At 38.2% G+C, this 25,303-nt stretch overlaps 1 protein-coding gene across 1 annotated transcript; it reads right to left on the bottom strand.

Moving 5' to 3' along the window:
• Nucleotides 1–6,536: 6,536 nt before the first annotated feature.
• LOC307185000 (UPF0489 protein C5orf22) lies at nt 6,537–25,276 on the bottom strand. Its single transcript, XM_079918744.1, has 9 exons — nt 25,136–25,276; nt 23,759–23,904; nt 21,394–21,543; nt 18,782–19,208; nt 15,251–15,313; nt 14,886–15,007; nt 12,814–12,880; nt 10,341–10,480; nt 6,537–7,262 (listed from the first exon to the last, which is right to left on the bottom strand). The coding sequence occupies exons 1-9, from the start codon at nt 25,214–25,216 to the stop codon at nt 7,130–7,132; spliced, it is 1,329 nt and encodes a 442-aa protein (XP_079774870.1). The 5' UTR covers nt 25,217–25,276; the 3' UTR covers nt 6,537–7,129.
• Between the last annotated feature and the right edge of the window lie 27 nt (nt 25,277–25,303).

Here is a 25,303-nt window from a genome sequence, read left to right as displayed (position 1 = left end):
GGACAATGGTATTCATAAGGATTGTAGAGGTCACTGACTTCTGTTAACTCTCCTGGAAGCCTTGAAGAAAGAGACTGGCACACCAGGTCAGCCAACTATCAACTCAGGGCATGTCAAGAGAGCCAGAAGGCTTTCATGGCTGATTTTAATTAGACTCTTACCTCTTGCAGCGGGAGGGCAGACTATGCTGAACATTAGCCTCAGGATACGATAATAAAAATGTCAGAGCTACAGTGGGATGCCGAATGCAAGCCAAAGCAGGTGTTCTGCGTTAATGTAAGGGCCCTGAAAAGGAAGAAATAGGACTGTGAAACTTGGAATAGTTGTATCTGGGTGAATGCGCTATACAATCTTAACCCCACATTTCCTTGAGTCTTCTGGGCGGGCATGCTTATTTATAAAAAGACCTTCCCTTTTCTCCTGTGTTTTCTAATAGTTTCCTTCCTTTTTTTTCCCATTCAAATTTGACTGAATTATAATGTATTTTGTTGCAAGGAATGAATTGGGAATCCAACTTTTTTTTCTTTTTTGAGACAGCTATCCAGTTCTTCAGGATCATTAATTGAATAATTCATCTTTCCCCATTGATATCAAATGCCACCCTGGTGACATATTAAATTCCATATGCATTTGGGTCTTGTGGGAGAGAATGCTAGTTATTTACCAAAGCTTTTCCTTCCTCTCTCTGGGCTCACAGCACGTTTGTTTCCCAGCTTCGACTGCAGTCAGGAAGTGATGGACCTGGCACGTAAAAGCTTCCCACACATGATCCTCCATCCTCTTTGCCTTCTGCCATGTGGAATGGAGATATCCTCCAGAAAAACTTGAGAAGCCACATACTGAGCATGGCAGAGCTAAAGATGCAAGGAGCATGAGCTCCAGAATCCTTGCCTGGAGGAGAGCCTGCCAAGCAGGAACACCTGTTTTGGACTTTATGAAAATAAGAAATCATCTTTCATTTTATGAGCCATTCATTTTTTCCCTTTTTTCTGTCTTTCCTTAAACCACGTATTGTTACTTTATCTAATATAGGTCTACTTCTGTACTCTATTCTGTTCCATTCATGTCTGCCTGCTCACGTGCCAGTAATGCACTGTTTTAATTAATACAACTTTATAATGTATTTTGGCACATAGTAGGGCCAATCCCTTCATTAACTTTTATTTTACCATTTTTTCCCTGGTTTCCCTCCTTTTCCATATGAACTTTAGAACCAGTATCACTAGCCAAAATAAAATCTCCTTGCTCTGTTTATTGAAATTGCATTATATGTAGAGTCTGATATGGGAAGAATTGACATCTTTATAATGTTGAATCTTCTTATATAAACATCTTTCCATAGAATTCATGTCTTCATTTATATTCTTCAATACCTTCGTAAACTTCTCCTTGCATAGGTGATAATTTTTCATTTAGTTTATTCATAGGTATCTTTTTCTGGTGAAGTAATGCTATTATAAGTAAGACCTTTCCCTCTGTTATATTTTATAATTGGTCATTGCTTATATAGGAAGTCTACTAGGATGATGTGTTGCGTCTTAGCATGGCGTCAAAAATAAAATACCAGTCTGCCACCCAAGAAAAGCACTTAAAAGCAAAATAAATCTTTAAAAGTTTTTAAGCAAAATAAATCTTAAAAGAAGTTTAAAGTCCTATACTGCAATAGCAGAAAAACAGACTGTATAAAGAGAAGGTATGTTGTCAGTTTATTCAGAATGGTCAGAGAATGTCCGTCCCCCTTTTGGATTGGAATTCCAAGAGCTACCCACATTTATAAACTTTCCATATTATTTAACAAATAAGCATTGTCAAGTTGGGGTTTGAGGAGGGTCAATAACATCACCATTCTCCACTACGCTCCTAAGCAACTTAGAAACAGGCTCAGGTATTCAGCCAGATGGAGGTAAAAGTGTCATCATTATTGAGAAAGCTGATAGTAGAGAACAAGGCTTAAATCTGTGGCAACAACTTGTTTCCTACATCGCACCCCAGAGATATAGAGACTTTGCCATCCACTGGAACCACTGGACAACCGTGCCTGTTCTTACAAACTTCTGGCACGGAAGGGCAGAGCAGAACATACTTCGATAAGAAGGCATCCTAGAATTCCCTTGTTTCACTCTTCCTTGCCTGGGGAGGAGTGAGTAAAAGGGCAGAGCAAGGTCAGGACTGTAACGGAAGGTGACTCCATATGGAAAGAAAATCAGAAGTGATGAATAGTGTTACCCTCTGAGAACCAGCAAAGCTATGATCTAAGAGCGATATTCTTTTTAGGGACCAAAAGTTCGTATCTACGGTTTTTGGACGCTAGTGTCAAATATTAGATTTGAATTTTAGGCAGAAAATCAAACTACATGGATTTTTATGTCATGCTGACATAAGCATTGTGGAACATGGTTATCAGGTTTTATCTGTAAGAGAAAAGATCACAAAAAAGCTGTAAAACTGACACGACTGCCTTTCTTTTGTTTCTAACAAAGTTATTCTATGGACACAATCATTAGATTACAGGTATTATCTTTTAGCTCTTTTGGGCTCATGTGCTTAACACATCCAGTCCTTAGTAAACGTTTGTTCCTATATTAATACCTGTATTTGTTCAATTTGCTCTCAGAGACAGCATGCTTGCAAGAGGTTATATAATACAGAGCACATAGTAAGGTTTATTACTGTCAGAACTCCAGTGACCACTGGTATTTTCTGTACTCAATTCATTAAACATTTTTTGAGGCTTTATAATATGACAGTGACTATGCCAGAGCCTGGGGCTATAAAGACATATGATGATGCAGTCAGGGGCCCATGTCTACCGGGGAGGACAGATGTGAACAGCTGACTACTGTGTGACGCTGGAGCACAGCAAGGAGACCTCTAGGGACATGGGGAAGGCCTCGAACCATGCCTAAAACAAAGACTCTGACAAGTTACGTTGCCCAGGTTCACCGAACTTGTAACTGGCAGAGGTAGAGTTTGAACTTGGACTGGTTTCAAAGCCACCAGTGCCTCAGGTGCCACTCTGTGACGCTGGTGCCCTTATTACCCAGGTCTGCTCCAGGCGGGGCAATGCTGCAGAGGGTAGACGGTGCTGCTGTACAGTTCCCAGGGTAGATTCTGTCCGAAAAGCTGGCCTTCAAGCCTGGCTCCAACTCTGACTTCAGCCCTGTCTCGCCCTCCCTGAGTGCTCAGGGTCACGTCTGACAGGCTGCTCCAAAACCTTACTGGACCAAGCTGACAGAGGCGATCCCCCTTCTCGAGCGATTCCACTTTCCTTACCCTTCCACAGCGGAGGCTGCTCCGTGGTAAGACTGAGGCCCAGATGAAGGGAATGCTTGTGGAGGGTTTGGAAATGATAGTGAATTGCTTGGAGATACTCACTCTACCCCACTTCCCTGTCATGCTCTGGTTGATTCATGAGGGACTTTTTTGCTGGAGGTCACCTATAAATAAATCAGCAACGTAAAAAATGGTAAGGATAACTCTAGATTCTATGAAGGTAATTTATAAGTACTGGGGTAGCAACTTCTAGACATTGTCTACATCACAGGTTTAGCCCCATAAATTCTAGTGTTATCTACCAGCAGGCAGGAAGGGAAGAGCAGAGGAAAAAATGCTGCGCCAGGCTTTGGCTTCCCTAACCCCGCTGACTGCACAAGTTTTAAAATTGTGAATAAATGGATGCTTGCACCAATTCCAGACAAAAGAGTTTTAAATTATGAGTATCTCTGCTTAAAAGCCCTCCTCCATTACTTCTTTCCTTATGTGCAAGGACCTGCCTTCTTTGAATAAAGAAAGTGAAATTCCACTATTCACAGAAATACAGTTGAACTTAATGTGGGATTTAAAAAGATCAGGGGTTTAGGAGGCAGGAGAGCAGGTGAGACCTGGAACAGCCATCACAGGACACTCTAAGTAGGGCTGAGTTTCGAAATAACAGCCAATGTTTGCTGAATGGCTCTTGTGTTAAGGGCTTTATTATGTGTTATTCCTCAGAATATCCTGATGCGTTAAGTTCTCTCATTGCAAAGGAGAAGCTGAGGCTGAGGCCACACAGCCGGAACGTGGAGAAGGGGGCAATGGAGCCAGGCAGTGGCCCTTGGAAGTTCACACTCTTACCACGATGCGCTGCTCTGTTTCAGTCATGACACTTCTGGTCTTGATCCTGGCGTGATCTTATCAGCTAGGGTGCTAAGGCTTCTAAGCAGTGCTGATGTCTGATCCATCAGCTTCAGAGATCTGCTTGCTGGTGAAGAACGTTTTGAAGTTAGAGATATGGAAGGAATGCTGTAGCTGTAGGCTGGCTGACAAGTCACCAAGGAAGGTCTTCAAAGGAAGAGACACTGTACACCCTGAGGCTTGCCTCAGCCTCTGAAATGGGCTCCTGCTTCTGAATCACAGGAACCAAACTCACAAGATACTAATGTACAGAATGCCAACTTACTAATTTCCAGCGAGTGACTAGAATATTCACTGTTCAGAGAACTCTCTCCTAAGAATCAAGGTTCACAGAAGCCTCCTTAGTCACTGTAACTTCATTTGCTGAACTCAAATAACGAATAAAGGGAAAGGATGGCACTGATGTTTGGAATTCCACGAGGGCAGCTAGACCTACAAAACCAGAGGCGGTCCAGGACCAGTTAGTTCACAAACAAGCACTTCAAGAGAGTGTTGCAACTCAGGATGACCAGGTAGTACAGCACAGCCCAATAGTATTTTTACATGTGATCCTCATGTATCTTGAGCATTTCTGAAAGATGTCCAACAAAAACTCCCTAAGTTTCATGAACGTGCTTTCTCTTAAGTTTGGTGAGATAATCTTATACTAAGAAACATCCTGTAAACTATTGGCAGTACAATGCATATATTGCCAGCAATGTGGGACCACTACTGCTAAAACCAAAGGAAGATTTGGAGAGAATGTTATATAAAAAGTGAAGGACTTGACTAAGAGCTCCTTGAGAACCTAGAACACTTACAGATAGATGTCTACAGAAAACACTTCTAGAGATTTAAAAAAAAATTCCCCCTAGATACTGGGAAATACGTACTTGTCAATTATCAAAGGTATGGCCTAATCTTACATTTAATTCACATTTTCCAAAAAAGCTGCTCAAAATCCCATGCTTTAGTGATACTTGTAAATAATCCAAGGCATGGTACTGTGGTATTCCTCATTGGCACTTAGAACACAAATGAAGGGTGTCTGATAAACTAAGTATCTTCCTATTTGAAATGTGCAGCGACATAATTTACTAAGTTGGTTATGGTCAACAAGTAGGGACTGAATTTTATTCTTCAATGAGAATTACAGAGCATGAGAACCAAATGATCTGAATATTCCTAAAAAGGAAATTGATGCCCTTTTATTCTACCTGAGTTAAAACAATGATGAATCTCATCAGAGTTCATGGGAATCGTAATAAATGACTACTAAACCAGACTTACCAAGGCTATGAACACACCAAGATCATACACAATTAATTAGTGCTACAGTTTGGTTTTAAATCTTTAAAACCTCAAAACACACCTTTTTATTTACTTTAGCTGATAAAATAACTTACTTATAAAAGTAACATCATTTACAGAACTCTAATAAATTTTTTCAAAATTAAAAAATAAACAATAGCACTATTTTGCATTCTGATTTTACAGGGAAATAAAGCTTTTTGGCACATAATGTTCTATCAAAAATGGAAAGCTGAATCAGTTTGCTTTGCTTTTCACAACAGAAATAAGCATTTATACTTATTAGCATTGGGAGATCAACTTAATGACAAGAAAAGTTTGCTAGAAAATAGAATCATTGGAAAAACAGGATCTGGTGCCACCTACTGAGTGCCAATGGCAATGTGACCTTGGGTATTAGCCATCAAGTTAGGTAACACACTATAATTTTAGCTACATGCAACTGTACCCCTGTGGTCAAGGCTTAAAAGCTACATGCAAAAATGAAAACGACTGCTGTATTAGGAATGAGGATTGATGTATTTTTTTCTTTAAATGCCACCTGACCTTTTAAAGGAAAGGAAACCAAGGAGGTGGCTAAAAATGATTACTGAACACGAGGAATACTGAAGAGAGGAAGACTTTGGCAAATTAAGTAAACGAAAAGTTCCATGATCAAGAGTGACTTAGGTACGGTCTCTTACTCATGGAGAGACTGGTGGAAGGCAGTTACATCCTTGGGTATTTATGGTAGATCAGAATTAAGGACTTAACTTCTTTCCCCTACTATTTACAGAAAAAGCTGGTTTATTTGAAAAAATTATCAACCCAGACTGCCAATAAAGTGGCACTTAGGAACTATTGATATAATGGTAATTGACACCCATTCTGACCATCTGGAGGAACAAAAAATCCTGGAGGGTTTTTCTGATTAGCAAAGAAAAGTTACTTTTTGTTTGGTTGAATTTACTCAAATTGACCCCCTCAATACCAACAATGCTGAGAGCATTTCATAAGAGTTGGGCCACAATCCTAAGTCTTGGAAAGGTAGACTTCCTAGAACATTTTCATGGACTGGCAAGTTTTTTTATTACTATTATTATCATTATTTTGCTAGTAGCTTCTGAGAATGTTACCTTCCTGTAAGGCCAGGGTGCCCTGAGTACTAAGAGCATGCCTAAGACATGTCTGTGGTTTTCCTTTCCTTCATAACATGTCTCACAATCCATAATTTGCTTCTCAGCTGTCCACCAAGAGGGCAGGGGCCTTGTCTATTCTGTTTGTTACCATATAACCAGCACTTAATTATGTCTGGCAGATGAATGTGCTCAAAAAATGTCAGTTGGGTGAGTGAATGAATAAATGAATAAATCTCATACAGTCCAACCAACCTAAGGGGAAGAAGGGAAAAGAGGAAAAAAACCCTCACAAAAGTGAAGATGACAGTGATGGACAGGAAGAAAGATGAGCATCAGTTCCATCAACTGGGGGTAGACTTGATGCCAAAAAAACCCTGCCATCATTCAACAACTGGTGATACCTGTTCGGAGATTCAAAATACCTGCAAGATTTTAAATGAAAGTTAATATTAAAACAAAGTGTTCTCTGGAAGATTCATTTGCAAACAAGTTAATGAAAACCCTGTTACTACATCAAGATGTTAATAGGAGCCTAGCGTTGTGATGTTTCAAGATGAAGTGGACTCTGCTGAATACACCAGGTGAACGTCTAGACTCCCATAGAGGGAGCGTAGCACACTGATGACTTTTTCTTGAATGGTGTCAACTTGCTCAGAAGGACAGTAATCATCCAGACTTGACCTGGAACCAAGCAGAGAAAGAGAAAGGAAAAGAAAAATACACATAAATAGGATGAGATCATACTGTGAAGTGAGGAAAAGCCTGCATGTGTTGACTTCAATGTAAATTAGAAATGAAGAAGCTGTGTTGAATTTTGGTATAATAACTGTTGAAAGCTACGAAACGTTTACTCTATGTCAGGCGCGTTACATGAATTATGTTCTTTAATCTTCTCAGCAACTCTATGAAATAGGTACATTTACCATCCCTTTAAAGGAGTCTGAAACAGAGAAAGATTAACCTGCACAGGCCACATACTAGTAAGTGTTGGTGATGGGATTCAGAACCATACAGCATGTCTTCAAAGCCTCAGTGCTTAATACTAGACTGTTGTTTCCCTGAAAGGGAGATGTTGCTTGGGAACACTGGGGCTAATTATATTAGTGACTGGGCATCATGTTTCACATTCTTTTATTATGTGTACACTCAGGCTAGAAATTATGACAGTAGAGGCATTCCAACCGATAAAAGGGTTCTGCTTCTATAAACAATCTGCTAACCACACAAGCGTACAAGATCATCCAAAATGAAAGGTGCGGATGTCCTGGTGCTGGGATTAGTCTCCTAGGTAGTATTAAGAGAAGAGAGTAAAGTGCGATGGGGCAGGAATCTGCATTTTGGGTCTTTCTAGAATCGCCAACTGTAATTTGAGTGGCACCAGCCAGTAACAATGTCGCTGATAATTTTAGCGGGATTAGTATCTGAAATGATTTTATCAGTGTCTCCTGGTTCTGAACTGGGGTGAGGAAATCCATTGGCAATCCCACTGGATTGGAAAATGGCATAGAAATCTTTATAGGAGGAAATGGGATTCGTTATCTAGCCTACTCCTTATCACAAGTATTTTCGACCTAAAGAAACAATCTGTTAAGACTTCAGATGAGCTCATTTCATTCTATGGTGATTAGGTTATTTTTGAGGCTTGATGTAAACAATTTTAAATTATTAAATACTGTCTAACATACACATATGGATAAATGTCTACTTTAAGAAAGCAGGATATGTAAAAGTTTGATTTATTAGCCTTAAAAAATAAGGGGCATTTCAATGCTTTCACAAAGATTTCTGGCTTCTTTAAAACAGTATTAGAGTAGCTCTTGATGGGAGCTACCCACAAGAGGGAGTTTTGGAAATCTGCAGGTACAGTTTTGATTGTCACAATGACAACTACGGGACCAGGGAAGAGGTCAGGGCTGCTTGAGTGCTTGCAATATGCAGGATAGTCCTGCAATGTGAATATGAATTGTCCCGTGTCCTGTACAGTCTCCAAGGTCCACTGAGCACTTATATAAGTGAAAAACCTGTTTTTAATTTTTTGAGCCTAGAATTTAATACTCTTCTACATATGAACAAAGTAGTTTTGAAAATGGATTAAACTAAAATTTCCAGGACTGCAAATACTCTGTGAATTGAGGGAAGATTGGACTTTAAGTTCAGAACTTTACCAAGAGGTTCTTGTGACTAGACTAACCATGTTGCCATGGCAGTGCTGTTCATGGTATTTGGGCAATATGACACATTGGATCTGTTGGCATTTTTAACAATTGCATTTAGTGACTCTTTGTAAAGATGCCAGTTTGGTGTGGCATCTTAATATATATTACTCTATTATCAATTACTTTCATTTCTCCTTTATGTTACGATTTTTTTGGTGTGTGGATATATAAATATATATTTAAATTATGTGTATAGGTAGGTTACCGCTATAAACTAAATGTTTGTGTGCCCCAAAATTACTATGTTGAAACCTAATCCCCAATGTGATTATATCTGGAGGTGGAGGTCTTTGGAAGGTAATTGGGTCATGAGGATGGAGTCCTCATGAATGAGATTAATGCCTTTATTAAAGAGGTCCTAGAGAGCATCTTCACCCCTTCATTTTATGTGAGGTTACAGGGAGAAGATGGCTCTCTATTAACCACGAAGCAGGTCCTCACCAGACACTGAATCTGCTGGTGGCCTTCATCTTGGACTTTCCAGCCTATAGGTCTTTGAGAAATAAATTCCCGTTGTTTATAAGCCACCCAGTCTAAGATATTTTTGTTATTGCAGCCTGAATGGATTAAGACAACGATATAATCTATATATTATAAATGCTATCTAAATATATTTAAATTATGTGTATATAGATTAGATTATCTATGAATTTCATTCAGGATGGTAAAAGAATTCTCATAAATATTTCTCATAAAATATGTAATATTAGTTGCCTGAGCATTTAAAGTACTTATTTTAGAAACTCAGTTACATACAAAATGAGTCCAAAGATTAACATAGAAAAGAAATTTTTATTAAATTGTTGTAACTATTCAGCATATTAGTACATTCAAATTTAAAACGTGGTAGCAGCTAAATATTCATCTGTAGGACACAGAAACAGGAATTCTTATGTTCAACTGAATAACATCACCAACTTCAAAGACAAGATTAACAGGAGTTGTATGTTGTTTGCCAACCATCACTAATAGGAAAGAGAAAATATAACACCTGAATTTCGAGCTGAGTAGGTAAAAAAATTAGTAGGTAAGGACTACTGCATTAGTAACCATTAGATTCATCTACGGAGATGAATTAATTTCCCACTGCTGTTGTAACAAATTACTATAAACTTAGTGGCTTAAAGCAAAACAAATTTATTACCTTACAGTTGTGTTGGAGATCAGAAGTCCTACAATAAAGGTGCTGTCAGGGCTGTAATTCTTCTCTAGGCTCTAGGGAAGAAGCTGTTTCCTTGTCTTCCTGGCTTCTAGAGGTTGCATGAATTCCTTAGCTCAAAGCCCCATCCTCCATCTTCAAAGCCAGCAGTCTAGCATCTTCCAATCTCTCTGATTCTGACCTTCCTTGCCTTTCTCTTATAATAACCCCTGTGATTACACTGGGCTCACCCGGATAATCCAGGATAATCTCCTCAATTTCAAGCTCCTTGAGTGAACCAGATATGCAAAGTCCCTTCTGGCATATAAAGCAACATATTCACGGGCTCTGGAGATAAGGATGTGGACATATTTGGTGAGCCATTATTCAAGCTACCACACTTACCTTGCAATTGTCACTACAGTAGGTTTTGGCAAATTTTTTAGAACGTAATACACAGATTGAATAAGATATTCAATTTCTTGTTCTGTGCTGACATGGTGAGGAAGTTCTGAATAATCACAGGTTAGACCAGCCTGGTGAACCTGAAAATAAGACAATTAAAAATTACAAGGTAATGTTGTTTTCAGAAGATTCTTTAACCATTTATGGCCTTGCTGACAAATTTTTAATATTTTTGTGGATTAGGATTGTTTCTTCCTTAATAGTTTCCATGCCATAGCAGTTATTTATACTTCGAAGTTTTGGAAGAACTGGTCTGTACACCAGCTTGGGCCTGATGCCTTTTCTAGGAATAATTCTTTATTTTATAATTGTGGATTCATTCAGTTTGTCTTTACTTCAGTCTATTTTGATAATTTACATTTTCTAGCAAATTGTCCATTTCACCTGGACTCTAAAAGCTAATATAAATTGGTACATAGTATTCTCACCTTACTTTTCTTTCAACAAATTATTTTATTTACTTTTTATTTACTTATTTTTAACAGATTAAAAAAAATTAATTACTTTATTTTTGGCTGCATTGAGTCTTCGGTGTGGCTCACGGGCTCTAGAGCACAGGCTCAGCAGTTGTGGCGCATGGGCCTAGTTGCTTCGCGGCATGTGCGATCCTCCCAGACCAGGGCTCGAACCCACGTCTCCTGCATTGGCAGGCGGGCTCCCAACCACTGTGGCACCAGGGAAGTCCCTATTTACTTTTTTTTTTTTCTTTTTTGCGGTATGTGGGCCTCTCCCGTTGTGGAGCACAGGCTCCGGACGCGCAGGCTCAGTGGCCATGGCTCACGGGCCCAGCCGCTCCGCGGCATGTGGGATCTTCCCGGACCGGGGCACGAACCCGTGTCCCCTGCATCGGCAGGCGGACTCTCAACCACTGCGCCACCAGGGAAGCCCCCTATTTACTTTTTAAATACATGTAATGAGTACTACATTTAAAGCTTCAAGACGATACAAGGGGAAGACTTCCTCCTACCTTACTGAACCTACTGTTTTGAGTTTCTTGTGTATGCTTCATGTATAACCACATATACTGATATCTTATACATGTGTTGTAAATATAAATGACTGGTGTTCCAGTCTTAGCACTAAACGTGCCTAAGAGCTAGAAATGGCCCACAGGCTGACATTTTGCAGCCTCTGCATTAAAGTTCTGAAAACTGGAATTCAAATATATTGTAGCTTTGCCTAGGGTACGTAAGTGCAAAGTATGGAAACAAACACTAATCTACTGTATTACTGGAGGCTCTGGATACACATCAAAGATTTAACTGGCAATCATCAGTCAATGCACTAAAAACAGAGACGCTGCATGGTCTTTTCTACTAAAATGATCAAAACACCTAGTGTTCTAACCCTGCAGCTATGGGCACATTATATTTGATTACACAATCTGCTACCAAGCCTATGCCATCCTTTTTCTCAACAAACGATGTACAAAACCGCACCCCCTCCACCATCAGAAAGTTCAGATGCCATGTGATGACTAAAGTAGACCTGCATGAAGACACATTCAATAATATCACGTGAGCTCAAAGGAGTTTTAAACCCTAAATGTCTTCTATCATTCTTAATAATTGCCATTAAATAAAAGGGTGAGTCTTGAGTTATCTCTGATTTAACCAAAATATTCTTTTGCTGGTATGTTTTATTCTTACAAAGTTAGCATTAAATAAATACATAAACTTCAGTTCAAATAAAGTGGTTTGATTATATTCCACAAAAAAATAAAACACTACAGCAAAACCACAATTTATTAAAGTAAAATAAACACCAGAAGTAAAAGAAGCAGAAGACCTGGAGGTCTCAGCTCTGGCACAAAATTTGAGAAAAGGTACCTGAACTTCAAATGGGAAAATTTATGCTTAAATACTACAAAATGATATAAAAATAAAAGAAATTATCATTAAAGGCATCTTCTTTTGACACAGCATTCAGATTGCTGTTGGCAAACAAATTTATACAGCTAATACAGTTAAGATGTGCTGGCTACAATGGCTTCTATTGTCCTTCTATTTGGTTTTTACAATCAGAAGTTTTCAGAGAGAGAGGAAAGAAAGAAGGGGGAAGGGAGTATAAAAATGAACCAACAAAGAATGAGCAAATGTAGAAATTTTCTTTCCTAAAAGAAATCTTTTCTCTGGCAAGGAGAGATCTGACCATAGGCAAAGTTAATAAATCCACAGTACTTTTACTTCATACATAAAATTGGCAAAAGTGTGTTTTTCCTGGAAAACTTTTCTAGTGTTCTGGCTTCTAAAAAGTATGTATTTCTTTATCTTCTTCTTCTTTTTTTTTTAAATCCACTCACACTTTCCAGGAACACAAATAAAAGTGAATCACTTTAACAAAGAGCACATTTTTCTAGCCAGAAAAATGCCTTTCTTAAAGGGTCATTTTATACTTCAATGTAAGTATTTACCATTTCATAGTCCGGCGCTTCCATCCGTTTTTTCAAACTTTGTACCAGTGGAACTAGTGATTCCATTCTGGAAAAAAGCACCCCTCAATTAAACATCACATCACCTCAACTAAAATTATAGTAGCAAATGAAATTTACCATTAACAATATGTTTCATATGATTCTTGGGAAATTAAAATTGTTCAAATATCATCTTAAAATATTAAGAAACAAAGGTTCCCTGCTGTTTTCTTTTCTTTTTTTAAAAATTTATTTAATTAATTTATTTTTGGCTGCATTGGGTCTTTGTTGCTGTGCACAGCCTCTCTCTAGTTGCGGCGAGCGGGCGCTACTCTTTGTTTTGGTGCACGAGCTTCTCATTGCTGTGGCTTCTCTTGCTGCGGAGCACGGGCTCTAGATGCGCGGGCTTCAGTAGTTGTGGCACGCGGGCTCAGTACTTGTGGCTCGCAGGCTCTGGAGCGCAGGGTCAGCAGTTGTGGTGCACAGGCTTAGTTGCTCTGCCGCATGAGGGATTTTCCCATACCAGGGAACGAACCCACGTCCCCTGCATTGGCAGGTGGATTCTTAACCACCGCACCACCAGGGAAGCCCCTCCCTGCTGTCTTCTTACTTAAAAGATTACAGACTGTGTTAAAGATTAAAAATTAGCACTCAAGAAACTGACGTTTTCCTCTTCTTTAAAAATGGAAGTTCTACTGTGACTTTAAAAATTATTTTGATCAGCAAGAAAACTAAGTGCCTTTAGCACCCTGTGATGAGAAAAGATAGTTTCCCAAAAGTTAAAAAAAAAAAAATTAAGGACATATTTATTGACATATACAATTATAACTGGAAAAGTTTTATACTGTCTGATATAATAACAATGGTGCTTTTAAGTTATTTAATATAGATGGAACTCTTTGGAAGCCCTGATTAATTAGTGTTTCTAGTATTTTAATGCCACCTCTACCAATACCCACTTATCTGCTGGGAGGGAAAAAAATAAAGACAAAAGGAAGGCATGGAGGCCTGTCTACCCACTTACCCTATTACTTCTCCCTTTCTATTAACGACACTTTCTGGGCTTCTGGACCCTACTCACCCACCTCTTCTATTTCCTTAGGAATAGTGAAGACTCCTTCATGCTGAGGGTCTGACCCTTTAGGGGCATGGCAAGTTTGGGGAGACGTTTCTTGTTGTCTGACTCACTTTTCCTTTGTGCTATCCTTTTTTTCCTCCAATTCCAGTCACAGTTTAAACTCACCACTGTTGTAGCCTTGTTGTTTCTTCAAGGCTGTGACAGAACCGCCTGCAGGTGGTGAAGAGCTAAGTGTGCTCAGTAGGCAGGTGGGTTTCAGTGGAGGTGGCTAGATTCAGGATTCTAAAGTTGTCAGGCTATTTTGTTTGTTTCATTTAATTTTAAACTTGGCTTAAGACTTCACAAAATCACAATATAGTAGGTACACTTCAACATTCCTGGGAAGAATCATGTCCTGTGGCTTATTTCTATAACTCCATCTTCCATCATAATTTCAAAAAGGAGGGAATCATTTTTAGATCTAGTGCCCTATACTGAAGAGGAAAAAAGTGCCTGATCAGTATTTACTGATATGATTAATACTACTATGGTTTATTCTTCCATACCACTGCTTTCCTTAGTGACAATAAAGTTTTACGATACTTATATTTCAGGGATGTTTCTGAACATTTTATTTTTAAGTGAAAATTGCACTGAATATTTTAAATAGGTAATACACATAGCAAAAGAAGATACTAATTTTTTAAAAAATATTTATTTATTTGGTTGCACCAGGTGTTAGTTACGGCAGGCAGGTTCCTTAGTTGCCGCTCGCCGACTCCTTAGTTGTGGCATGCAAACTCTTGGTTGCGGCATGCATGTCGGATCTAGTTCCCTGACCAGGGATCGAATCTGGGGTTCCCTGCATTGGGAGCGCAGAGTCTTAACCACTGTGCCACCAGGGAAGTCCCAAGAAGATACTAATTTTTCAAAAGCAATTTATCTAGCAAATTTAGCAATATATGTAGGATTAAATACAGTAGAGTTGGAGAAAAAAAAAAATTGAGGGTCTTACCTAGGATATGAAGCCCATTTCTGTACAGTTTCTTCATCATCACCATCACACAAATCGGCAAAAGCAGCTTCTAAATCTTCTAATTGATGAATTCGAGTATCAACACAATCTACCAAATCTTCCTTTAAACACATTGAAAAGCTGAGATTATATAGTTACTCTTTCAAAAAAACAAGTGAAATCCCATTACAATGAAAATTTGATTCAATTAGTTAAAACATAATTTTTCAAGTACTAACCATGGGCTTCCCCAAGAAACACACACCAAGATTTTGGACAGTTGTGTGCGAGTACTCCAACACCATGTAAGCTATTATTAGATATGTGATAAATAGACAAACACAAAAGAAACAAATGGAGGATACCTCTGTCAGGTTGGTACCAGGCTTTTTAAATTGGTACAGCTCTTTTAAGATTTTGTACTCCTCCTGGAAAACAAAACAAAAACTCCATATACTAGAAAAAAGATTAACTTTTCAATGATATGCTTTAAATAAAAAATGGCTGTGATACAAGAACATCTTAGATAATCATTTAAAAGTTAGTCAGGGAAAATCAGGGAATATGTATAATTCATATTTCATTGTAAATATTACCATTTCTTTAGGGTAACTCTATCCATCTGGGCATGACAAGAATGTGTAAAAATTAGCTATGGAAGAAGACTTAATGGCTAACAGGTAATGAGATGAAAATATTTCTAATAATATTCTACTCTATAAATGGATACATCCTAGGATCTGAACAGATTTTCGCTATTTATGGGAAATATACATATCTTAGTAACAACAATAACAAAACTCTCCATGTTCCCTTTGCAGCTCTTTCCCTAGCCACAGAAGAGAGCTCTGGAGTACAAAGGCAATCCTGGAGGCAGATGCAATGGAAGGATTTTGCAGGAGAATGTCTCCTCTTATTCAGCACAGCCAGGCAGCCCCACTATAGGTAGGTATATCTGGCCCCAATAATCCTATTTAGGAGCATTGTCAGGAAGGGGTTACACATAAGACCTAAAATTCCTTAAGCACAAAGCGGTGCACTATCCTCATCATAACAACCCTGTGAGCTGGGTATGATTATTATTTTGATTTTATACTTGAAGAAACTGTGGGTCTGAAAGGTTAAGTAATTTTCCCAAGATCATACAGCTAATAAGCAGAAGTAACAAACAGAACTTAACTCTTTCTGACTTCTGAACATGTTTTTTTAAAAAATAGCTATTAAACTATAAGGTATAATACATGCTCCTTTCAAAAAGTTCTACAGAACCAAAGGATATAAAGGAAACAATATCCCCACTTTCTCAAGTTTCCTTATAGCACAGGAAAAGGAATAACTGTCATTAAGTTTCTTATGTAACCTTTTAGAAATTCCCATTACAAGGATTTGGTGAGTATATTTGTAGGATAAATTCATAAAGTCAGGTTTTTTAGCTTCCAGGTATGCCCATTCTCATGTTTTCTAAATATTTCTAAGGTCATTTCATAATTCTGAATGCTGGTAGTTATAGTCACTGGTCCATATACAATAGCAGGAAAGAAGCAGAGGGCAATTTTTCCCCCTTACTGCAAGCTGGGAGAGCACTCTAGTTCCCCCATTCTTGATCCAGATTGCACTACAGTTGACCCTTGAACAACATGGGTTTGAACTACACAAGTCCACTTATACATGGATATTTTTCTGTATATTGGAAATGTATTTGGAGATCTGCAACAATTTGAAAAAATTTTCAGACCAACTGTATAGCCTAGAAATACAGAAAAAATTAAGAAAAAGTATGTCAAGAATGCATAAAATGTACATAGATACTAACCTATCCTTACATAGACACAAGATGAATGATATTACTATAAAATTAATAATGGGTTAGTTTTCCTACTGTTTTACAACCTCGCTTTCAAAGAATTACATTACTGTACAGTATGCCCCTCTCTCTCCTAACTGGAGAAACTGCATGTCATCTTATCACATAAGTGGTTTTTAAAAAAATATAACAATGTTTCCAATACTGTACTACGAATATGACTGTAATACTGTATGTCATAAAATTTTTACAACGATTCATTCATTAGCATAGAGGCTAGGCTACCGTGAAGCAATCGTGTCAAATTACACTAGGCTACTGTAAAGCAATCACATTGCTGCTTCCTCATTATCAATGCATGAATCGTTATAACTGTAAATAAATATGACTTTGTCACATTATCTTTTCATTTTTGATATCTAGTGCTAGTAATACGTATAACAGTGTTTTGTATCATAAGAGACAATACTGATGTAGGTTCATCTTATTAACATGATATAAACTTATGGTATTGATACAGTACAGTACTGTCAATGTATTTTCCTTATGATGTCCTCAACATTTTCTTTTCTCTAGCTTACTTTATTATAAGAATACAGTATATAATACATATAACATACTAAGTATGTGTTAATTTACTGTTTACATTATCAGTAAGGCTTCCGGTCAACAGCAGGCTATTAGTAAATTTTGGAGGAGTCAAAAGTTATACCTGGATTTTTGACTACACAGGGAATCGGCACCCCTAACCTCTGTGTTGTTCAAGGGTCAACTGTACATTCTCCAATTTTACCTATTTTTAATCAGTACCTATTAAAGATCCTTGATAATTTAGATAAATCACAATGGCTTCCGATATGCACACAGAACAAGGAGTGTAAAGTGCAACATCATTGTCATGAATCAAATACTGAACTTAGGTAGAAAGAAGACAGTTAATTTGAATCCCCAAAAGAACCAATCTGGAACAACCTCCCAAATGTTAAGGTAAGCAGTTATATGTGCTCATAAAATGCACCTGGGAATGCTCACTTGGATCATGAATTTACCAGTTTCTTAAAGGCACACATAGTTCTACCTCAGATCTGTGCATACTAATAGTGTCTGGTGATTTTCATTTAAGATCTGATGAGGTACCTGAAGGATCACAGGACTGAATCATTAGCTACAAATCATACATGTGTAATCAGGCACCTCAATGTTCAGTGAAAAATCTGTCACATGGGATTGTATATACATAGAATATCTCTGGAAAGATATACCAAGAAACTAGCCATGGTATTTGTTTCTAAGAAACTGGGGGAATGGAGAAGGAGTAAGAGAGTGACATATACACTTTTTAACGTATACACCTTTTTGTACTACAGCTGACCCTTAAACATCATGGGTTTGAACTGCATGGGTCCATATGTGGCGTTTTTCAGTGAATATATACTACAGTTTTACACGATCCACGGCTGGGTCAATCTTCAGATGTGGAACTGTGGATACCAAGGGCCCAGTACAAAGTTATACGCACATTTTTGACTGTGCAGAGGGCTGGTGCCCCAACCTCCATGTTGTTCAAGGGGCAACTGTATATGATTTTATTTTTTTCAACCACCCGTGTACACACTACCCCAATTAATAAATGCAAAATAACACTATCTAGAGCAGGGATTAGCAACCTATGGCCTATGGTTTTTGTATATCCCTCCAGTGGGTATAAAAAAATTGAATAGTATTGACAATTTTAAAGGGTATAAAAACAACAAAGAATATGTGACAGAGACCACTGGGGTCCCCCACAAAGTGATTACTATCCGCCTGTCTGCCAAAAGTTTCCTGATCCCTGATCTACAGAAATTTCATACAATTCTCCAGAGCCACGTTTTAAAAATATCACATTTGGGACTTCCCTGGTGGTCCAGTAGTTGGGACTTCGCCTTCCAATGCAGGGGGCGAGGGTTTCAATCCCTAGTGGGGGAGCTAAGATCCTGCATGCCTCGTGGCCAAAAAACCAAAACATAAAATAGAAGCAATACTGTAACAAATTCAATAAAGACTTCAGAAATGGTCTACATCAAAAAAAAAAAAAAAATACCCCATTTACCTGAGTGAACATTTCTTTGAAGGGATTCTTGACTGAAAAAAAATCTAAGTCAATATCTAAAACAAATGCATCCCCTTTCTCCAAAATTTTCAGGATTTCTCCAGTGCTGACTGAAGTGTGGCATTCTTGGCTTTCAGAAGAACATGAACATGATGGTTGTAGACAAGTTTGGTCTCTTCTCTGTGTCACTGAGTCTTCCAGTCCTTCTGAACAAGATTCACCATTAGTAGAGGCAGTGTTCTCTGCATCCTCCAGTGCTAGCTTTGGCTTCTTAGCAGAAGACACTGTGTCATTTTCTTCTTGATTGTTACAGAGTTTATAAGGTTTCACCATAATTACATCCAATTGTAAAGGTTTTTGGTTCTCTAGCTGGTCTTCAGTTACATAAAGACCATCACTTAGAAAGTAATGATCTGTACTTGTAACCCTGGATCAGAGGAAAAAAATATTTTAAAGACGAAAGGACAAATTAGCTGACATTTCATATAGAATTTCAGAAATACAAGAAAGGACATATTTGACAAAAACTGGAGAGCTGTCTCTAATATTTGTACTTCCTGTTCTTCTATGGAAATAGGGTTCCCCAAATTTTTAGCTGGGCACACAACAGCCCAAAGTAAAGACCATATTTCACAGTCTATCTTGCAGCTAGGTGTGGCCATTTGACTAAATTCTGGTCAAAAGCCATGAGTGGAAGAGAAGTGTACAGAGCCTCATCCTCCCCTCCCCATCGACTGGCATGTGAACAAGGTGGTGGCAAGCCCCACTTGGACTCTGAGGACAAAGGCGATACTCTAGAGACGGGGGAGCAACAAGACAGAAGACACTGGCGTTCTCCAAACTGTAGGGCTGTCACATTGGCTCTGACTGTGTGTGGTCAACTCTAACATGAGAAAGAAATAAATGGTCCTGTTTAGCCAGTGCTTTGGATCTCTCTCATACCAGCTGGATCTTTACCCAAAAAAATCACTGAAGAGAAAAATTATATCTGGTAATAATTTAAAATAATAGAAACTCCCTCTGACATATTTCAAAGCTTCATTAAATTTTATATAACTATAATATTTTAATATGCAAAGCAACTTAAAAAAATCTTGTGCATGTACAGAATGCATTTCACAAGTTGTAGATTTCTGATTTTAGACATATCAGCATGTTCTTAAGCTTTTCAACTGTATTATGCCTTGGTAAGTACTTTCAACAGCAAAACCAAATGCTTCTTCCAGAGGTAGGATCTACCCAATTAAAATAATGGTTAACATTTATTTCCCACCCACCCTCCTCTAGCATATACAGCCTTAAGTTTAAAAAGATTCAATTTTCTAAGAAAAGATTAATGACAATAAAACTAATGTCCAAGATTATTAAAAACTGTACCATCCTAAGAAAGACAAAGGCTGTATCCTCCAATCTAAATCTGTATTCTTAATAAGGAACATTTTACTTTGTTCACATCTGTACAAACACATACATACATTTCAAACTGCATACCTATATGTGTGTCTTTTCCATAAATTTTTATTTGCAGGATTAACTAAAATCATGAGATAATAAAAATCTTCCTAATATTGTCATTACACATTGAGTATCAAATGTCTGTTTCAGATTGCTCAAAATTAATTTGATTTTGCAGAAACCTGTTACAGGTTAAATTAGGCCTACTCACCAAAGTACTTAATAAAAACCCTACCACTCTTTCATATAAACCAGTATTATGTATAATATTTGTATGTGGAGCCCTATTTAATTTGTTATTATATCCTCAATAAATACAATTTTTATGTATACACAGAAAAGTTACTTGTCCAATTGATAAGAACATACAAGAAAAGTTAATTGTATCATTAAGGATAAATCAGAAATAAAAAGTATCATTTTCAGTGAGATAGACTGTATTTCATTTTCAATGTATTACCATTTCATCCCACTATCCTTCAGGTTCTAGAAAGTCATGATTCCACTGCTTAAAACATTCATCCCATAACAAGAGAATTTAGAAAGCTAAGAACATTCTGATACTTCTAAAGATATTATAGTATCACAAGCTACATAAAACATTGGTTAAATAGCTTATACACCAAAAATAATTGCATATGTAACTCAAGTCAGAGAATGCTGCTATTTAATTTAGATTAGGTAATTATCTAGAGCTCACCATATTAATAAAATTAAAACCCCAAATCTACTTTTCAGCCACTGAATTTATAAAAAGACCAAAGTGAGATAATTTTGCTTTTTCATTGCAAATTTTTAAATTCAGCAGACAAAAGTTACATTGGAAGGAAATAATAAAATGTTATCATTAAATATATAAGTCTATAAGGTACTTCAATGATTTAATGGAGCTAGTCATCAATGGAGCCAGGTTTCCAGAGAAGGAAGATCATGTTATTCAAAAACCAACTTGACTAGCAACAAAATACAAATGACGTGTGAAAAAGATCAAGAGACTTGCAAATTTGTTCCTGGTGTTTCGAGAACTCTTTTTGGAAGAGTTGAGGGCTAATCTGACCCCATTTTTGTGTGGAGATATTTATAAGTTATTACAGGGACCTAAAATCAGATAGAAGTAGTATTCAATCCCTTTGATACTCATAATACGAGGAAATTACCTGATTGTTGTGGTCGAAGTGTCTTTGCCTACTAAAAAATGATGTCTGCCCTCTCTGATTTGCTGAGCCCATGTGGGATGAAGCCATATTACATGGGAAAAATGGCCAGCATAAACTGCAGGTATAATCCAATTCTCGATACTTAATTCTCTGGAAAGAAATAGAGAGGAAGCATGAAAACTGTTAGTAAGTAGGTTTTTCCAAATGTAATTTCATTCAGAACAATATTTTAAGACATTAGGTCTCCAAGTGGGGTCCAAGGACCCTTGCAGGGGTTCCTGAGACCTTTTCAGTGTAACTAGTTCAAAACAATTTTTCTAAGAACACCAAGGCACTATTCCCCCTTTCCACTGTATTGACATTTACACTGACAGTACAATGCAATGGTGGTCGATGTCCTAAGATTAATCAAGGCAAAGGCACCAAACTCTACAAGTAGTCACTGTATTCATCACTACCAAGCACCAGTGTCCCACACCCCCGTCCAGTTTCACGTGAGAAAGTCTTTCATAATTTTATTAAACTTTGACCCTGAGTATACGTTTTAAAATAACCTGTGTGGCAAGATGGGAAGTGCACAGCAAGCACTTCTGTTACAGATTTTGAAGTACAATGGTTGTCTCAAGGAAAAGCACTTATAATTGAATTGCAAGCTGAACACCATTTTTCTTGAAAGGAAGACTGACTCATAAACCATAGTTGTTCAGACGTGAACCTGAATTGCTGGATTCTACATTCCAACTAAGCTTTAAAAAATGACCACTTGTCACGTTTTAGTATAGTATTAAAGAATATTCACAATTAACTGAAAAGGCTATGAAAATACTCTTCATATACCTCCACCAAAACAACATATGGTAACGGACTGAATGCAGAATCCGAGAATCCAGCTGTCTTCTACAAAGGCAAATATTAAAGAGATCTGTAAAATTTAAATATTGTGGGCTTCCCTGGTGGTGCAGTGGTTGAGAGTCCACCTGCCGATGCAGGGAACACAGGTTCGTGCCCCGGTCCGGGAAGATCCCACATGCCGCGGAGCGGCTGGGCCCGTGAGCCATGGCTGCTGAGCCTGCGCGTCCGGAGCCTGTGCTCCGCAACGGGAGAGGCCAGAGCAGTGAGAGGCCCGCGTACCGCAAAAAAAAAAAAAAGAAAAAAGAAAATATATTTGTTTTCCATAAAAATATCTTACGCTAACATATAAAGTCCTATTATTTTGAAATGAATTAATATCTTAAACATTTCTCAGTTTTAATTTCAAATATGGTAAATATCAATAAATATAACTCACATTAAAAAAACTTAAGAATTTTTAAGGGTGTACAGGAATCCTGAGATTAAAAAAGTTTAAAAACTATTATTCTATGACTAACTGTACAGTCATCATACCTGCTTCATAACTCTTTTTAATTTCTAAAATATAAAATCTCTAAATATAAAAGAGAGTAAGGACAATGGTAGAGCTACCACATTTCTTTAGAAATTAGTTCTCTGAGTTTTAGTTTTAGAGTCAACTAAAAGAAATGCAGTAGGCTAAAATTAATTCACACAAGCATTTATATTTTAATTTTATATTACAACAGGATAATTACTGCTATGTAACTTTTCATTTTATATGAGTAGGCTACATTGTAACAAATACATATGTAAAGAGACAGTGACACGATTTCAGGGAACTATATCACTGAAGCGAGGTCAGTAAGTCACTATTTAGAGATACACTAGGTATGTCTTTCCTGAAGAATGGACTACAAATTACCAATTTCACGTCCACCTCTATGATTCTATATAACTGAAGGTCAATAGGATTTGTGACCTGAAAAGAAACAAATTGGGAGGTTGCAGGGACTCAATACTGGAAGAAAGGATACACAAATTAAAGATGCATTGCTTATACAATTATTGAACTATGTGTTCAAGACACATTTTCTTGTGCCTCTGTAACCAAACTTTTAAAGGGGTAAAGAAGAGTGAACTGGCTTAGGTAATTTCTAAAGTCTCCGACTTCTAAAATTCTAATTCTAAAGCAGAGGCTGGTAAACATTGGCTGGGCCACCTGTTTTTGCAAATAAAGTTTTATCGGAACACAGCCACTGACACTTGTTTATGTAGTGTTTACAGCTGCTTTCACACCACAAAGGCAAAAATAAGTAGTTGCAACAGAGACCATATGGCCAGCAAGCCTAAAATATTTACTATCTGGTTCGTTAAGAAAAAGTTTGTCCATACTTGTTCTAAATAAGACAAAAAAGGCAAACAAAAGCAAAACTCATGAGCTTAGCAAAGACTATTTCTCTTAATTGCTTATCATCTACTGCAAATTGTATTTCAGGTGCATAAAAAATGGTTAACAAAAATCACATTTTACCCGAAAAGTGTTTCCTTATCAAATACAGTGTCAGCTGGCATATTCACAGGAATAAGGAGGTCTGGATGTGAATCAAAATGCACAAAACTTATATTACTTGCAGGAAGATGCTTTGAGCCAATGGCCCGGTATATAAAGGGCAGAACCTGTAAAAGACACATACATGCACACATTCAGAATTGGTACCGAATTCATGAGCATACACTCAATTACAGACTGCAAAACAATGCTAAACATAACTGCACATAATTTGAAGCACACCAAGTTGTTAAAAAGGAGGGAAATATTAAATTTGTTCATTGCACATGGTTTAGACAATCATCTCAAGCTTTATTTTTTCCTCAGAACTTCCAAGTTACACCTCCAAAGGCTTTAATGGGCATCTCTCACCACCATGCTGCCTCCACCTCAAACACAAAGATAATGTGGGGAAACAGACAGGACTGGTACTCAGGAAAAAACTGCTGGTTAATACCCTCTCTGGCATTAAAGATGTGTTCAAGCTACCTGGGTCTCTGGGTCTTTTCCACACTTTTAGGGTGGTGGTGCAGGGCTATGTCGTCTATAAGGCTCTTTGTCTTGTTACGGTCTCTAGAGTTCTAAGTTTAAGACTGAATTTGAAAGCACCACCTAACCTATGCTTGCTCTCTCAGACACATACACACCGTCTCTAGGTCCTGAGAGACCCAACTTCCTTCCTATTCTCTTTACTTTATTCATCCACAAATCTGGAATCACCCTCTTCCTCTTTCATAGCCAGAGCATTCTCAAGGCATATGAATGCTATTAAAAAAAAAAAAAAGTCTTAGACCACGGGACTGTCTTGTAGGCTTCCAGAAATCTAGATTAGGGCACCATTTTAGCTATTCCAAAGTAGCACTACCTCAGAAACAGAACATATCTTTAGTGTCTATAAACTCGGGGCACCCTGTTAAAAGATTTATGCACACACTACGTACACAGTAATACTAACGGCCCTATGAGTGCTACTTCGCACCATTTCACAGGTGACAGTCCACATTCTTAACAAAAATCTCCCGGCTACACAGCAGGAACGTGTAGAGAGGCCGGGAGACAGTAGGAAGCCTGCGTCAAGGCGCAGGTTGAGGACTCGGGGCTGTGCAGTTACACTGCCCGCGTTCGACTCCCGATGCCACCAGAGCCTCGAGTGTTAGAGGAGTTGCCCGACTCGTAGTAAGCGCCCCATAAACGTCAGCGCCTATTCTTCCAAGCTAACCGTTCTGGTGTTTTCCCCACAGCAATGCAACTCGCGTGGATAACTAACGCTGGTTCTCTCTCTGGCCTCCGATGGCCAGGCTCCGCCGCCTCCTTGGTCCTCGCGCGATTCTGCCCCAGGCCCGGCAGCCGCCCTCTCACCTCCTGATGGTCTTCCACCACCCACACCGGGAGCTCATGGTAGCGCCGGAGCCGGGCGCACTCTCCAGTGAACTCGCTCATCTTTTCCCTCGGGACAGCGTCCCAGCGAGCTGGACTCAAAGAGGCTTGAGCTGCGACCCCGCCTCCTCTCCCGAGAGGAAACGCGCG

This window comes from Stenella coeruleoalba, assembly GCF_951394435.1.
Source record: "Stenella coeruleoalba genome assembly, chromosome: 3".
Taxonomy (NCBI): Eukaryota; Metazoa; Chordata; class Mammalia; order Artiodactyla; family Delphinidae; genus Stenella; species Stenella coeruleoalba.
The sequence above is the reverse complement of the archived record's forward strand: the minus strand, read 5'-3'. Positions and strand labels throughout refer to the sequence as shown.